This window comes from Microcebus murinus, chromosome 14 (genome assembly GCF_040939455.1).
Source record: "Microcebus murinus isolate Inina chromosome 14, M.murinus_Inina_mat1.0, whole genome shotgun sequence".
NCBI classification, from domain to species: domain Eukaryota; kingdom Metazoa; phylum Chordata; class Mammalia; order Primates; family Cheirogaleidae; genus Microcebus; species Microcebus murinus.
Genome location: NC_134117.1, coordinates 50,737,595 through 50,755,650, shown reverse-complemented (window position 1 = coordinate 50,755,650; position 18,056 = coordinate 50,737,595). Strand labels below are relative to the sequence as shown.

Genomic DNA, 18,056 nt, shown 5'->3' with positions numbered 1-18,056 from the left:
ATCCTCCACTAATAATTAACCAAGCAAATACATTTCATTAAGCTATCTAGTAAACAGATGAGCAGTTAAGCATCTTTTATAAAATGTCAGGTTCTATTCCTGTCACATGGTTACCTCTGAGCAATCTTCTCAGAATTTTTCCACTCTGTACCTCAGTTTCCTTGTCTGTAGAATGGAGATAATAACAGTACTTTCCTACAAGGTTGTGGTGAGGATGAAACGATTAATAAATCAAGTGCATAGAAGAATTCTTGGCACATATATGTTAGTTTTCATTCTACTGCAGTAGCTCCTGACATAAAGATGAAAAGTCATACAAATTTGTGTTTCACATTTTAAAAAATTAACCCTTGCCTAGAACCAACACACTATTATCCTATCCCACAAAAAACTTTTATGGCAGAAAATGCCTTTGAATTAGCTTTAAAAAAAAAAAAAAAATCAGAACTAAAGGGACTTCCATACTAAATTTTTATGTTTCATTTAATTACAAATTGTCCTATATACTACTTTAACAGAATTTCACAGCTAATCAGGGAAGACTGAGTTAACTGCTAAAGCCACCAGATAAGACAGACACAGAATTGGAAAATCTGACTCCACCTTTCCTCAAACTGTTTACTCTGCCTGCCTATTGAATGCTGATGTAGGGCTTTAATTCTCTGTATAGGAATTTGATATTGTCACCTCTCCTCCTGCCCTCACTTATGAAAGGACACATCTGATGCAAATGAAAGAGCTCTCTCATCTTCTCCTTTGATTCCTCAGGGGTTAGGGGAGGGGGAAAGTAGTATGAAAACATATGATGAAGAAATTTTCCTGAAAATAACAGGGACTTAAATTGTAGTATGTGAGCATTTTTATACACACACCCTTGTGGATGAGCTAGATCCACATACCACCATTATGCCATGGCTGGTTGTTACTACTACAGGAATGAACCAACCATTTTGAGCCCCCAAATCCCATCTTATATATGTTACACTTTTATCAAGCTATACATTTGAACTTACTGGATCTGAAATCAATAAAATTTGAAAGATCAACTGGAATCATATTAAGACTAAAAATACATGGATTAAGGACTATTTTGTAAATTCACTGAAGCTAACCCCTGCCGCATTGAAAGCACATCTCATTAAAAAGTCTAAGTTGAACAGTTTCCCTTCATCTTTTTATATAAATTAGAATTAAAATTTGACCTTACTTATATTTTGATAACCCTCCACTCTCACCAAAATGTCAGATCCACCAATCTTCATAAAGAACACCACCTAAACAAATTTAGGCATGCACAGTGGTATGCATCTGGAGTTCCAGATACTGAGGAGCCTGAGGTGGGAGTATCCTTCAAGCCCAGGAATTTGGGTGTAGCTTGGTCAAACATAGTGAGACCTCATCTCTATTGAAAACAATTTTTAAATTTAAAAATAATGTTTAGTTCTTCACTCCTCTTTATATAGTAAAAGCACAAGGAGTGTATATTAGATCATTAAATATAAAATGTCCGATTTTGAATCAAAAGTGTATTTATTATCAAGAAGCAGTACAATTAATCAAAATATGCACCTAAACTATGGACACAATTTTGCCATCTTAACTGTAGCTTGTTTATGCCAGCAGTGAAGAAGCCTGGAGAGCAGCTGGTGATAAAATCATGAACAGCATTTTCTACAGCTTGTTGAGAATTCAATGTTTCTCCTTGCATGAAGTGGTCCAAAACCTAGAATTAGTAGTAGTCAGTTGGTGCAAGGTCTGGTGAATATGGTGGATGACAGAGAATTTCCAAGTCCAGCCTCTGTAGTTTGAGCAGTGTTGTTTGTGCCACATGTAGTTAAACACTGTCTTGCAAGAGGAATGGCCTCTCTTGACCAATCTTGGCTGCTTAATTACAAGCATCCTCATCACTTCAGCCAGTTGGTTACACTAAATATCCACTGTAATCAATTAACTTGGTTTCATGAAGCTGTAGTGGATATTAGCACTGGATCACTGAACAGACACCATTAGCTTTTTTGGATGAATATTCAGTTTTAGACTGTGTTTTGGCACTTCATTTTTATACAACCATTGTGCCGAACATGTGAGATTATCAAACAGAATCTATTTCTCATCAAGCGTAAAAATATGGCGAGGAAATGGCTCGCCTTTATGTTGTGATGACAAAGAAAGGCAAGCTTGAGATGGTTTCTTTTCGGATGCTCGTTTAATTCATGTGGAACCCATCTATCCAGCTTCTTTACCTTGCCCCCATGTTTCAAACGGTCCACTATTATTGGAATAGTAACCTCCAATCTTGCTAATTCACATGTAGGTTGGGATGGATTCGCTTCTGCTACAGCTTTCAGCGCATCATTATCCACCTTGGTCTCAGGTCACCCATGTGGCTCATTTTCAAGATTAAGATCATCAGAACAGAACTTCTGAAACCATCAACACTGTGCGTTTTCATTAGCCACATTCCCAAACGCTTCTTGATATTCTGAGCTGTCTGCTCTGCACTGGTTCCACAACAAAACTTACATTGAAATATAACACAAATTTTTGACTTATCCATTTCACAAAAATTGCTCTAAAAATTTTGAAAGATAATCACAAGCCAAAATGTACATTTGAAAGACTGAGGATATACCTTCACAATTAAAAAAACAAGAAGTGTTAAAGTGAAGTGTCAGAGATATCAACTGTCAAACTTAGTACTGAAGGAAATTAGAGATTTCATATGTAATAAATAACCTAATAACACTCACAGCACTAAATATAGAAATGTTCTCCAAAAACCATCACCAACTTACTTGGAATTAGTGCTACTGGTCTTACTTTCAGGGATGACCCAATAACAATAAGGAGATCAACTTCATCTTTGTCATATTTCATGGCTCTATGAAACTGTTCTGGTAAATTTTCACCAAAAAAGACAATCTCTGGTTTCATGATAGCAAGTGGTTCATCAGCTGGGCACCTAGGACATCTAGGAACTATCTGCATGTTCCAGATTTTGATTGAGGTGGGAAAGCAAAGGGAAGCACAAGGTTAGAAACAATCAACATTTCTACACTTCTATGAATACATTTTCGGAATTATCAAAGATAGAAAAGCTGTGGATAAACAGCAGGGAAAACTGGACACAATCTATAGTCAACTGTCAAAGATAGGTAGATTGTTAATATACAATTAAATACTATGTTGCTATATCTATGTAGAAGTACACTTGACATTCAAAAGTCCAGTGTATTAAGAGGAAAAACACAATGTTTATATACACACAAAATGGGACCGAATCCTTTAAAAAAAAAGTTTGTAAAATACAATGACTCCATTTTAACATTCTACCTTTCTCTCTCTTAATTGTATGATTAACTATACATATAGTTAAACATATAGGACATATATTTCTAGATAATTTTTATTTTTGTTCATATTTTCCTATATTTTTCAGCAGTGAGCATGTGTGAAATATTCTTACAATCATTTTTTTAAAGTTTTAAAGGATTATCACAACTAATTTAAGATTCCTGACTCTGCCAGGCACTGAAAAGGGAAAGGAAGGAGAAAAATTAATGTAGCAACACCTCACTTATGATCTGGCTTTTTATTTTAAATTTAGATACTAAGAAGCCAATTTCTCATTTTAAGAGACACAGAGCAATATTTTCTAAGGTATTAAAGGTTGCATTCACCAGCATTCTCAATACTAACACTTTCTCTCCCACACAATTACTTTTGGGGGGGGGGGGATTTGGAGGCAAAAGTCACATTAGAAATGTGCACAATTCCCAAAATATGGGTGATGGATTACCTGATTAAAAATATCTCCTCGTACAGCTTCACAGTCAACTTTGTATTTACAAATCAGGCAAGATGCTGTTGCAAAGGAACCTAAAAAAAAACCAACATATAAATATTTTATTAAAGGAATATTGCCATTTCTTGAACATAACACGAAGGTTATAAAGTTTGATACTAGAAAAGTTAGAAAGTTTTAAGGTTTTTCAGAGACTCTACAGGAGATTCTAGGAGATAAAGAATTAAAAATATTTATATACATAAATATGGAGAGAATTCCTCAATTACTGAGACACTGATAAATGGTAACTTCTAAAGCTACTTTTTTTCAATAAAATAAACTCCTCCAGGGCCAAAAATCTGTAGAGTTTTGACTGTATTACCTTAACTCAATGGTTGTGCTTTTTTCTTTTTTTTTTCTTTTTTTAATTTTTTTATTTTAGCATATATGGGGGTGTGCTTTTTTTCTTAATTTTTAAATTTTTTTTCCTTTTTTTTTTTATTTTAGCTTATTATGGGGGTGTGCTTTTTTCTTAATTTTTAAATTTTTTTTTCCTTTCTTTTTTTTTAGTGACAGGGTCTCACTATGTTGCCCAAACTGATCTCAAACTCCTAGGCTCAAGCAATCCTCCTGCCTCTGTCTCCTGAGTAGCTAGGGCTACAAGCACAAGCCAACTTGCCCAGCTTAACAATTGTGTTTTAGAAACACTTTATTTTATTTATTTTTTTTTTAAGAATTCTGAAGCATATGGATAGAAACACTTTAGATATGTAACAAATGGCCTGTTCATATTTGTTGAATAAAAGTCTTCTAAATTTCTGAATCCTGTACATCTCAACTATCCATGTCCTTTGGTTTCCTAAAGATGTCACATTTCTTCACATAGCCAGGATTAACTTTTTTTTTTTTTTTTTTTTGAGACAGTCTCGCTTTGTTGCCCAGGCTAGAGTGAGTGCCGTGGCGTCAGCCTAGCTCACAGCAACCTCAAACTCCTGGGCTCAAGCAATCCTTCTGCCTCAGCCTCCTGAGTAGCTGGGACTACAGGCATGCACCACCACGCCCGGCTAAATTTTTCTATATATATTAGTTGGCCAATTAATTTCTTTCCATTTATAGTAGAGACAAGGTCTCGCTCTTGCTCAGTCTGGTTTCGAACTCCTAACTTTGAGCAATCCGCCTGCCTCGGCCTCCCAGAGTACTAGGATTACAGGCGTGAGCCACCTCGCCAGACCTTAGGATTAACTTTTGTAATCAGCAAAGAAAGATTCTTTAAAATATGAATGGCAGGCAACTTCAGTATCTTTTGAAATCCAAAAGCAAATTAATCTTATGTTTTGTACAATTAAGTGTGAAGGCCAATACTTCTGGTTTTATTATTTTTGCATTCTACTTTTCTTGAGGTTATCTATAATTAATCAGATAACATGATTAAACAGTAATGCTTAATCTCCATTCCTGGATAGCAGTCTGCTTTCTAATACTGATTTAGTTTCCTAGAAAACTAAACAAATAAATTACTGAAAGCCACTCAGAAGTTTACTAACCATGACACTGAATTATCCTTTGGATTCCTGCAACCTGTTCCAGCGTATCTATGTTCTGAGTATAGTTGCGAAGTAGTTTTCCTTCCTTATCTGACAAGGCTATGAATTTGTGACAGAGAGATGGTTGGAATTGTCCAGGATATATTTCCTATATAATGCAAAAGGTAGAAAAAGGATACATTAATAAGTATAACACATGTCGTACATTTAGGTTAACAAAAAACTACCAATGATAATTCCCATGTATAATTTAAGAATTGAAATATATGAGCATTTTAAAACATGTAGATGGATGCAACACACACCTACAAAAGGACTGTTGCTGTTATATGTATAAAACTCAGCAATTAGCATACTTGGCCCCTTGAAGAAAAGGATAAAGTCAGCCCCGTAAGCATCTCTGATAAATGTTAATAGAAATTTTAATAAAAGTAATACACACCTTAGGATTTCTAATTTTTATTGGCTGCAAATTCAGGAAAAAAGGGAAAAGTTTAAACTGAAATTACAGAGATCAAAGGTACACTTTTTTCTTGTTAAAAAAAGGCACTGTCAATATAAGAATATTTAAAAAATTTTTTTTGATTTATCATTCATTATAAATATCAACCTGGAAGTTGGAAGTTTAAAGCTAAAGTTTTAATTCCTTACCAAAATTGTTTTCCTTCCACTGCACAGGCACATACTGGTATAGTATAGAGTTGCTCATGAATGCTGAGTTGCTGGATTTTGTGTGTGTGTTTTTCCCCCCAAATAATGCTTCAATGCTGTTTCTTCTTTAAAAACAAAGAATTCAGATATACACATGGCAAAAAGATCAGAAAAAAAGTATCAATTTCGGTCCTCTCAACTTTTGACAGTGTTTTTATTAAATTTCATTTAGTAAGTGACTATGGCGAAGGAAGTTTCTTCTCTACTTTTTCCTTAAAGTAGTAGTAGTATCATCTACTTACTTCCTTACCATTCATTACAGGCACTAACCTACCATAAGGCTAGCAAAAAAACTAGACACAACCATATGTCCATCAATAGGGAACTGGTTGTATAAATATGGTACATCCATAATAGTGGAGTATGCAGCCATTAAAAACAATGAGGAAGATCTAAATGCACTGACCTGGAAAATGGTCCATGACATATGTAAAAATGCCAAATTATTCAGAGTGTATAGTTTGTTTTGTTATTGTTACTAAGAAAAAATGGAAATTATATGCACATGTATACAGATATGTCCATATAAACAATCAAGTCAGGAAGGATAAAAATAAGCTGTAAACAGAAGTAGGGGAACTTTCACTTCTGACATATAAAAAAAGTTTAATGAAGAGATTAGAGATTGACTTTACTTTTTACCTATTAAATATTTCAAACAAAAAACTACCACACAAACAGGATACTTTCTAGGTAAAACTTCACAATAAGCTAATCCCATGGTAACAACTATCATGTACATGCCCATATGTTGCTAAAAATCTACTATACAAAAATCCAAAAATTCTGCCTTACATTCAAATGTTTATCATAAATAAATTTCACGAATAACCCTTTGCAATTTTAATAAACAGTGCATATAGGGAAAAGCAGCATGGGAAAAGAGTATTTAAAAAGGCAATGTTTATAGAAGATCAAAAGCCACATATGTTTTGGAAATTGAGTTGTGCTAGACCAACCACTGTTTTCTTCCCAGGATGCTTTGTTCTTGTACATTTGTGGTGTTTTTACCCTAAAGCTCCTGGAAACAGCTTTTAGAGTATTTTACCAATATTAGAATATGCTAGACAACAGATAAAATAGGATCTAAAGTAGTAAGGAAAGTGATAACAGCATGCCAAACACATAAGAATGACTAACTCCTGGGTCAAGAAGCAAGAATAAGTACCAAGACTCCACCCTCCTTTAACTGTGTGCCTTACCCACCCACCCTTAGTCCTTTTTAAAGGGGAGGGTAAGAAACACAAAGATGCATGGGACACTAGATTTAGTTTCCCACTCCAGTTTCCCTTCATGCCCAACCTGCAACAATTCAAGGTAGTTTAGCACTTAAAGTTACAAATAAATTCTTGTAGTTGGAGATACCTTATCAAGGACTTGTTTTGTTTTATGGCCCTATATTTTATGTATGAGAATCTGAAGGATTTGAGTCTTAACTTTGTCTATTTTCTGTCAAGTATGAAGTAGACCATTTAAATTTAAATTATTAGATTTAAATGTAGTGTTCAAACTTAAGGATATAATCAAATTTTTAAAAAATTACTCTGGAAGGATTATTTTAATAGAAATCACTCCTAAGACAGGCTCTTAACATGAACCGTTTACTAAAAAACAAATGGCTGAGAATACAGTTTACAAACAGAATATAAATTAATTCTTCCATGTTGGAAGTATGACATGCTAGCCCTGCTCTAAGCCAGACAGGCCATCCCAGATGTGAACATCCTAAAGCCCTTTTAAGGAACCAATCATGAGGGCTGGGTCATTCTGTTATTGCCATAGGGATCCTTATAAATTAAGAGTGGAAGCAGAACTGGAACAAAAGGCTCAGAACACTATAAAAACAAACCCTGCTTCCACACAGCTCTGTCTGGAAACATTTTAAATAATCCAGGAATTGGCCACAGGCAACCAATGTGATCAAAACTGAAGCTTAAAACTATCTGCAACAGTGAAGTTTCCTACAGAAATAATGGCTTTCCTCCAGAGATGCTAATGCCTTTTTTCTTCCCCAAATTTCTAGCAATATGAATAAATGACTCCAGTCAAGAAAGTGGTATAGCTGCAGCCTCTTAAAACTAAAAAGCCAGGTGAGGTGGTGTATGCCTATAGTCCCAGCTATTCAGGAGGCTGAGGCAGGAGGATCACTCAAGTCCAAGAGTTCAAAGCGAAAGTGCGCTATGATCACACCTGAACTCCAGCCTGGAAAATGAGATCCCATCCCAAAAAAGGGAGAAAAAAATGAAATAAAATAAACACATTTTTAAAGGTTTTACAGATGTCAATATTTGCTAATATATCCACCTCCTCCTGTACAGGAAAGGGAGGCAGTAAATAGAGTGGGTAAGAAACTAGAACCTAAATTCTCCATGCTGTCAAAAACAGAAGTGAAACAGAACAATCATGGTAAGGAAAATCTTCATAATCCCTACCTTGTTTCATTCATTCAACAAAACTACACCTGAATAGACTACTCAATATCTTTTTTTTGAGCTAGAGTCTTGCTTTGTTGCCCAGGTTAGAGTGAGTGCTATGACGTCAGCCTAGCTCACAGCAACCTCAACCTCCTGGGCTCAAGCAATCCTGCTGCCTCAGCCTCCCGAGTAGCTGGGACTACAGGCATGCGCCACCATGCCCGGCTAAGTTTTTGTATGTATATTTTTAGTTGGCCAATTAATTTCTTTCTATTTATAGTAGAGACGGGGTCTTGCTCTTGCTCAGGTTGGTTTCGAACTCCTGACCTCGAGCAATCCGCCCGCCTTGGCCTCCCAGAGTGCTAGGATTACAGGCGTGAGCCACCATGCCCAGCCTCAATATCTTGATTAATCAACACTTACTATTAACTAACAAATTAAAGTTGGTCACCTTGCAAATTCAACTGCATTTAAAAAAAGTCGAGTTCTCTTAGGAACTCATGAGTCAGCACAAATTTTTCAACACAGAGCCACCAAATAAGAAATATTTTAGGCTTTGTAGGCCATATGGTTTTTCTGTCTCAACTATTCAGCTCTGAAATTATAGTGCAAAAGCAGCCATAGAGAACATATAAATGAATAAGCATAGCTGTGCTCCAGTGAAACTTTGTATTTATGGACACTGACACTAGAAATTCATATAATATTCACATGCCATGAAATATTATTCTTTTGATTTTTTCCCCAGCCATTTAAAAATTAATTCTTAACTAGAGGGGTGGGATTTGGGATATGTTGGTCAAAAAACACAAAATCTCAGACAGCAAGTTCAGGAGCTCTATTTTTGGCTACAGTTAATAACATACTGTATACTTGAAAATTGCTAAGAGTACATTTTAAATGTTTGCACCACAAAAAAAATATGTAAAGTGATGAATGTTAATTAGCTTGATGTAACCATTCCATAATGTATATGCATATCAAAACATCATGTCATAGACACTATAAATACATACAATTAATTCTTAGCTCACAGGCTGTACAATAGACAGTGGGCCACATATGGCCTGAGGCCATAGTATGCCAATCTCTATATTAACCTAACACAAGAGAATTTCAATTAGTTGCCACTTACTGAACTTTTAGTATGTACAAAGCATAACACGAGAACTTTTATTTATTATAATGCTGTAGACAAGGCAGAGGGCTGGGTTTTACATTTTTTTTTTTTGAGACAGAGTCTCGGTTTGTTGTCCAGGCTAGAGTGAGTGCCGTGGCGTCAGCCTAGCTCACAGCAACCTCAAACTCCTGGGCTCGAGCGATCCTTCTGCCTCAGCCTCCCGAGTAGCTGGGACTACAGGCATGCGCCACCATGCCCGGCTAATTTTTTTTTTTTTTATATATATATCAGTTGGCCAATTAATTTCTTTCTATTTATAGTAGAGACGGGGTCTCGCTCTTACTCAGGCTGGTTTTGAACTCCTGACCTTGAGCAATCCGCCCGCCTCGGCCTCCCAAGAGCTAGGATTACAGGCGTGAGCCACCGCGCCCGGCTGGGTTTTACATTTTTAAAGGGTTATCAAGGAGAACATACGACAGAGACCCTACGCATTCCAAAAAGCAGGCCATATATTTATTTACTACCTGGCCCTTTACAGAAAAAGTTTACTAATCCTTCTGTAGGCATATATACCCCTATTGTGCAGATGAAAAAAAAAAAACCAAAGCACAGAAGTACTTTGCCATTTTTAGTCACAAGAGCCAGTAAGTAGCAGAGTGATCATTCAAACCCAGGTCTGATATGAAGTCCAGCTCTTAACCCCTATGCAATACTTTTTGCCTTTTCAATTTCTGATCCCTCAGCCTCAAGTTTTCTATTTTTCTTTTAGACTAAGCACCATTTCTATAAGGTATTGCAAACTAGTCTAACTGAGTAAAACTAGTCTAGTAAGTATACCTCATTTTGCTCACCTTCATGGGATTACTAGAGGCTGGAATTCCAGTAAAACTAAAACAAAAACACTTGTCGAGAATATATAATGTATGTACAACTATTATGTATCTATAAAAAGAAAAATATACAAAAGAAATTTTTAAGTAAATTTTTTTTAAAAAAAGGATATATAATACATCCACAAACTACTATGAAAAAGCATGGAAATAGAGAAAAATGGCTAAGAACAGAGACAATTTAAAGATATACAAATGGCTAGTGAAAAATAGTCATCCACATTGATAAAAACTAAAACTAAGAAGATGCTATTATTTTACCTATTTGAGTTTTTAAATTGCCTTAAAAGCAATCCTAGATTTAAAAAACAAAACAAAAACCTAGATGCCTATTAATAGGAGACTGGATTAAGCACATTGTGGTACAACTATAAAATAGAATATTATGCAGCCTTCTTTTAAAAATGAGGTATATCTGTTAAGTGCCATAATGAAACTTTTTCTAAGATTATGTGGTTAAAAAAATCAAGATAGAAAACAGGGTGTTTAATTCTGTTGGTAATCATTATTCAAGTATTTACTTAAATACTTAAGCTAACATCCCCCTCCCACCCCAACACAGTTTTTTTACCTAGCAGGAAACCTAAGAAAAAGCTTTAGCATGATAATCTTTGAGAAGACAGATTAGGGATAGGGAAGACTGAAGGAAGAGGCTAACACTTCATGTTGTGTACTGTTTGAATTTCTTTTTAAACTAATTAGGCAGAGATATAGCTACATGCCTTTTAAAAAATATTTTAATGCTAACAATGTATTCTGCAGCCTTTGCAGTTTTGGGGGAGGCAGAGGTAGTGCATGGTGCATGCTAGATCAGCCTTCTCATGTACTTCTGATAGGAGGCTATTTTACTTCAAACCTTTCCAGGTTATAAGGCAAAACATATCAGGAGCCTTAAAGAAAAAGCAAACTAGAAATTTCACTTTCGGAAACTTACCCTAAGAACACTGGAGGTATACCAAAAAAGGACAATGATAGCAACACTATTTATACATCCAAAAGTATAACTGCACATCCAAAATGTACAACTGAGGGAGTATTACAGTACCCCATTTAATGAATATTATATGACCATTAGAAAGTATTCAGTATCGGACAGAAAAAAAAACTTATTAACATTATCTTCAAGTAAATGGGACTGTGACTACTATTTTTTTCCTTTCTGCTTATATTCATTTTTTTTTTTTAGGTAATGAGCTTGTTTTAAAACTTATCTTTGTAACTACATAATGTGGTATGTTTGCACATTATCAGTAATTTTTTGAATAAGTATAAAGACACATTTTTGGAATTAAGTTCATAAGAATTCAGTTCATATTTCTCCCTCCACATTTTCTTGGATTTTAATCACTTTAGGGAAAGAACAATCAATGATTTCAATACAGGATAGCAGCTTCTCTTTGAATACAGTCCTTTAAAAAAAAAAGTATTTTATACATCCTAATTCAGTTTCACCTTCATTGACTATAAATACAACCACTCATTTTTATCAGCATCAATGACTTATTTTAGGCTTATGAGAACCACGACCACAACTCGTTATCAATTTTAGGCCTTATTATGTAAAAGAATGAGAATGTGGCTCAGAACATGGCTATACAGCTTTAAAATGGGCCTTAACTCTTCTTGTGTAAAAGAATGCAAAGTGGTACCACAACTAGGCATACTGTAATATACAGTACTCAGTGAACAATTTTGCAAGGGACATTCCACAATGTCTGAAGACATTTCTGATTGTTAAGACTGGGGTAGGGGTGCTAATGCCATTTAGTGGGTACAGGCCAGTGATACTGCTAAACAATCTACAATGCACAGGAAAGCTGCCCACAGCAAAGAATTATCCAGCTCAAAATGTTAATAGTGCCAAGCTTAAGAAACTGCTTTAACACTCAGTAACATCTTTAACATGCCTCTCCATGACTTGGAATTTCCAGTGTAAATGAAATCTAAGTTTCTTCTCAATAATTATATACAACCAGTAGAATAATGTAGACATTCTTCCTATCCTTCTAAATTTCATCAATAATGCTGCCTGTTTGCATGGCTTCATTTTAAGTGTTTTCTCTCACAACTAGCAAAACTCATAAACCATTTTTCTTCCTGCCTACCACAGCAACTGGTAGAAAAGTTTAGGTTGTTATATGGGTATTTTATTCTTGAAATATTGACGAATCTAGTAAAATATAATGACAATATTTATGTACCTTCCCCATCTTCCATTTGAGTACTATCCTACATTCTTTGTCTTTACTTATTTCTCCTCACTACTTTTTCTAGTTATTAATTTTTAGACTCAATTAACTCATATTATTTCTCTTACCTGTTATTATTAAGTACTACTTTAGCAACTAGAAGCTTTCTTTCAGTCAGTTCCTAATGTGAGAATTGAAGAATGAACAAGGTCAGGCATGATGGCTCACACCTGCAATCCCAGAACTTCAGGAGGCTGAGGAGAGAGGATTGCTTGAGGCCAGAAGTTTGAAACAAGCCTGAGCAACATAGCAAGAGCCTATCTCTACAAAAATTTTTTTTTTTAAAAATTAGCCAGGTGTGGTGCTACATGCTGTTAGTCCCAGCTGAGGAGGGGAGGCTACAGTGGGAGGATCACTTGAGCCTGAGAGTTAGAGGTTACAGTGAGCTGTGATCTCACCACTGCACTCCAGCCTGGACGAGAGCAAGATCCTGTCTCAAGTAAGTAAGTAAATAAATAAACAAATAATTATGTATGAGTTACTATAAAGGTTTATTTAGCTCTTACCATATGTGAAAACTGAACAAAGCATCAAGCAAAATTAAATTCATATAAATAGGATTAGAAGATGGTCCACTTCATAAGTGAATTTTTTTATTAATAAAAAATGTGTTTTTAACATTACAGACAAGTGAAAAATGCTGACCCCTCTAATCTTTTCTCCTCTCAAGTACTATAAAACCTGTACACAACAGTTAACAACCACTAACAACCACTATAACACATTAATGGTGTGCCATTTTTATTATAGTTCACATATTTTCTCTTATGCACTATCTAGATTTCTATTAAATGCATTTTAAAAGTTCTTAGGATTTGTCTTCATCAGGGTAATTATGAATTGCTTCTACATCTGTAGAAGCAGATTCTCACGTTAAAGTTAGTGTAAACTAAAAATGCATAGTTTGTACATTAGATAGCTAAGTTTACAATCCTTCTCACCTTCTATTTCTCAGTTACTACATTTTCCCAAGTGTCAGGTTACCAAGTGTACACATAAAAACTTGCTACCAAAAGAACAGAATTCTTAATTTTCGATATTTAACTGTACCTTGTAACTTTACTAGGCAATTTAGTGTCTACTTAAGTAGATCTTTATAGGATAGTGGAAAAAAAGCTGACAAAGAAGTCAGCTTTGGCAACATGTTTTACTCCCTTGAAATACAATTCACAGCAAAAAATCCTGTAAGCATTATATAAATGTACTAGTAATCAAGCTTTTATAAATCAGAAGATCAAAGTAATTCTCGTTACTTGCTGTTTTTCTAAAAGTGTCAATGTCTGCTAACTAGTGCTATTATAATGCCAATGTCCTAGCTCCAATTCAAGAAACCTATAACTAAGTAAGTAGTATTTCATTGGTCTTCCAAAACCATGTAATATCAAATAGCACAAGTAGGTTAAAACAGTTTATCTTCACAAATCCATAATTTTGTAACTAGCAAAAAACCAGTAACTTTATTCAATCAAGGCATGAACCAGGTGTCTGCCCTAAAGACCCGATACATACAGATGACCATCATTACCACAGATATAGGAAGTAAAAAATTGAAAACTTTTTAAAGTTTCAAGTTAATTGCTGGAAAGACTCAAAATTCTCTTGAATTCTCCTGAAAACTTATCAAATTTAGTTGCAGTTTAGTAAGTAAATCATATCCAAGAATTTTTAATATAATTTTCCCATTTTACTCTGTCCATTGAATATACCACACAACCTGGATGAAATAAAATTATATTTCTTTCAAGATAGTCACCAATTTACATTAACACAATTTATTCTGCATTAGTAGCTTTTCCTATAGTCATGTAAATACATCACATGGTTTGAAAGTAGATGAGGTAACCCTTTAAGACTTAGGATCACTAATTTCTGGATTCACTAAAAAAGTCACTAGCACAAAAGACCCAGCCAGGCATAGTGGCTCACGCCTGTAATCCTAGCACGTTGAGAGGCTGAGGTGGGAGGATTGCTTGAGCTCAGGAGTTTGAGATCAGCCTGAGCAAGAGCGAGACCGTCTCTACTATAAATAGAAATTAGCCAAACAACTAAAATTAGCCAAACAACTAAAAACAGAAAAAATTAGCCAGGCACGGTGGTGTGTGCCTATAGTTATAGCTACTTGAGAGGCTGAGGCAGGAGGATAACTTGAGCCCAGGAGTTTGAGGTTGCTGTGAGCGAGGCTGACACCACAGCACTCTAGCCCGGGCAACAGAGTGAGACTCTGTCTCAAAAAAAAGAAAAAAAAACCTTTCAAATACACTTCAAAATTTAGCAATAATTTTATAATTTCTTTCTGTAAGACTACACTACAGAAAAAAAAGCAAGTTTTCTAACGACTAAAATCTCTTGAGCATGGTATTATAAATTACTAAACTTTATACTCTAGAGCAGAACTATGCAATAGAAATATTAATATAATGTGAACCACACATGTGATTTTACCAGAATCACTCACGCATATGAGTTACTAGAATCTTCTAGTAAATACATCTAAAAAGTGAAAATTTCAAAATGCATCTTATTTAACCCAATATCAAAAGTATTATTTCCACATGTAATCAATACTTGTTCATATCTAATAAAATTAATGAAATATTTTATATTTTTTTCATACTAGATGTATAGAATCTGTTATGTCTTCCACACTTACAGCTCATCTCAACACACTTCAAGTACTCAACAGCTACATGTGGCTAATGGCTTCTGACCTGGACAGTGCAATTCGAGAGCAGAATAAGGCTCCTTTAGAATCTGCTGACAAAAATGCAACCTAAGAATCTTCTCCACCCCAACCACAAATGACTTTAGGCACATCATATGTGTTAAAACCAGCCTAAGCAGATGGTATAACCTTTACGACCCATAAAAAAATACTACAAATTGAGTTATGTTATTTTTATATGGTCTACAAACCTCTAAAAAAAAGCCCAGGCAAAATAAAGACCATAAATTTGTACATGAATGAAGTATAAATTTAAAAAATATGAAACTGTCTCTTCTTTGACAGTAAGTTCAATCCTAACACGAAGAAAAGTAGATGATAGTCCTCTCTAGGAGGAAAGGAATTCACACTGTAATAAGTGATCTTAATCCACCATAGTGGTAGCATCCAGTTTACTAGACAATGAATGGTAAGCTTAAGAGGCCTTATACATGAACAAAACACTTTTTCATGAAAGGAGGCCAAAGAAACAACTGGAAGAGGTCATAATACCTTTGCAAACTTGAAGAATGGTCTTGGATCTTTTCTGAAATATTCAATATCAAACATCGCTTGAGGATCTGGAAGATCTGGGAAGTCTACGGCTAGGCGAGCATAAATACCATCTCTTGACCTGAAGTCAGGTATTCCACATGAAACAGATACCTGAAATATGCATGGCATAATTCATACAATTAAATCTTTTACCTTTATAATAACTAGCTCTCTCACCATACATTTAGGGAAGATTTACATATCAAACTTATTTTGGGAAACAGAAATATCATCATACCCGAATTTCAAATAGAAATAAAATACCCAAAAAAACTAATTATCATTAAATCCACCACATATCTAATTTTTAATAGAGATTAGGAATTTTTTTAAGTTAGGTTAATTTTAAACCTTTAAGCATTTAATCGAAATACTAAAGCAAGTGCAATTTGATTGGAAAAGAAGTAAATCATTTCAGTCATTTATTTTAACTAGAAAACAGGCAGGAATTTCCAACAGACAAGTATTTCCAAAGAAATCTTTCATACGGACAGGGTTCTATCACCTGAAGAATACCAAATTTATTTTCATTCAAAAATATGTTGTATATTTCAATTCTTAATTTTTTTAAGAATAGAATTAGATACTCTGCTTTTTCTACAAATAAACCCTGACATTTCAAATAGGGATTTCAGAAGTTACTGTTTTATTTCATATATCAGAGTTGACTCCAATTTGACATCAGAGTAAAACAAACTTGTCTAATCACATCTGTGAGCAATACATAACTATTCTTGACGATCATTTGGACTACATAACACATTTTCACAACTCAAAATGGCAGAAAACAGGACTGAATTTTACTCCAGCAGTTGCTCTGTTGCTTATAATATACTCTGTATTTGACACACAGTACACAATAGCCTTAGGTAACTCACTAACTGCATCCTAAGATGGATCAAATGTAAAATTTCAAGTCACCACAATCTATCATCTTAATTTAACCAGTTACCTTCCCAATGCTAAGTTCTTCATTTGTGAATACCAATTAGATTCCTGGTTTTTCCATGCAGATGGAACAAATACCCAGTTTCTTCATCAGACTCTACCATACCCTAACAAAAGCAGAATTATAATTCCCTGCATCTTCTTTAGGAGCTATAGTATAATATAGGTTAGAATCTTCCCGTAACTCCACTTACCCACTGTGCTAGAAATAAACACAAGCAAACATTTTTTAAGGCTGTTGGTTCTAAGAATCTAAACTATTAATAATTTAGCAACTGCTGCAGCACTCTGCTTTTGGCAGTTTCCAAACACCCATTATCATGTAAGGATAAATTCTTCTAAACCAGAAAAACGTTTATTATTTGGAAAAGACCTAAGAAAAACATATACCACCTCCCTCTTTTTATGAGTGTTTTATACATCTTACATACCCCAGCTCCAGTTAGAACTATAATTTTTTTACACTCTTGTAGTAATTTCACAGCATCTTCAATTGTATTAATATCTTTTCTTTTTTTCCTTTTCGGTGGTTCTGAAAGGATATTAATAACAATCTGCCACAGTGTCATATCATCCAATTCAGGTGGAGGAATTGTTTCTGGTAGTAAATCTTTAAGAATTGTTCGAGGATCAGTACCAATCATAAGATGTTGCTGAACAAAAGTATATGGACCTATATTAAGGGGAAAAAGACTGAGATCAAATACACTTTAATTCAAAAATCACACTTATTTTCTGAAGTTATGAGTTAAGCAATCTGTAATGTTTTAAAGAATTAAGAAACATACACCATAACTGATAACAAAAGTATTTATGAAAGTGTTCTCCAAATCAATATAGAAAAGATCTTACCAGGTCTGAAAGCACATACTATTTATTATTTAGACCACAAGAGGAAAAAATATGGAAATCTATACATAACTGCTCTTGTAAAATTTTTCCTGTAATAACCTGCACTTTGATCTTAACCAATCTCCCAAGATGGGTTACAAAGCTGATGTTTTGAGAATAAATTTCTATTACCCAAGTTGCTCAGCTCAGTTTCCTAGCTTGAGAAAACCAAAAACATAATACCACAGACACCAAAGAGGAACTATTAATAATAATCATCACTATGTTTAAATAGTCAAGCCATTT

At 34.6% G+C, this 18,056-nt stretch overlaps 1 protein-coding gene across 2 annotated transcripts in view; it reads right to left on the bottom strand.

Annotated features, from left to right (window-relative positions):
- SIRT1 (sirtuin 1) overlaps window positions 1–18,056 on the bottom strand; it is a 30,918-nt gene that overhangs the window by 9,736 nt on the left and 3,126 nt on the right. Inside the window, exons 3-7 of one of the 2 annotated variants that reach the window (XM_012762712.3) lie at window positions 17,351–17,592; window positions 15,930–16,082; window positions 5,332–5,479; window positions 3,800–3,879; window positions 2,796–2,982 (exon numbers count right to left, since the gene is read on the bottom strand). In XM_012762712.3, coding sequence (XP_012618166.2) covers window positions 2,796–2,982; window positions 3,800–3,879; window positions 5,332–5,479; window positions 15,930–16,082; window positions 17,351–17,592 — 810 coding nt within the window. Of the gene's footprint in view, window positions 1–2,795; window positions 2,983–3,799; window positions 3,880–5,331; window positions 5,480–5,982; window positions 6,108–15,929; window positions 16,083–17,350; window positions 17,593–18,056 lie in introns of those variants that run through there. The other variant, XM_020280547.2, reaches the window with a different exon arrangement.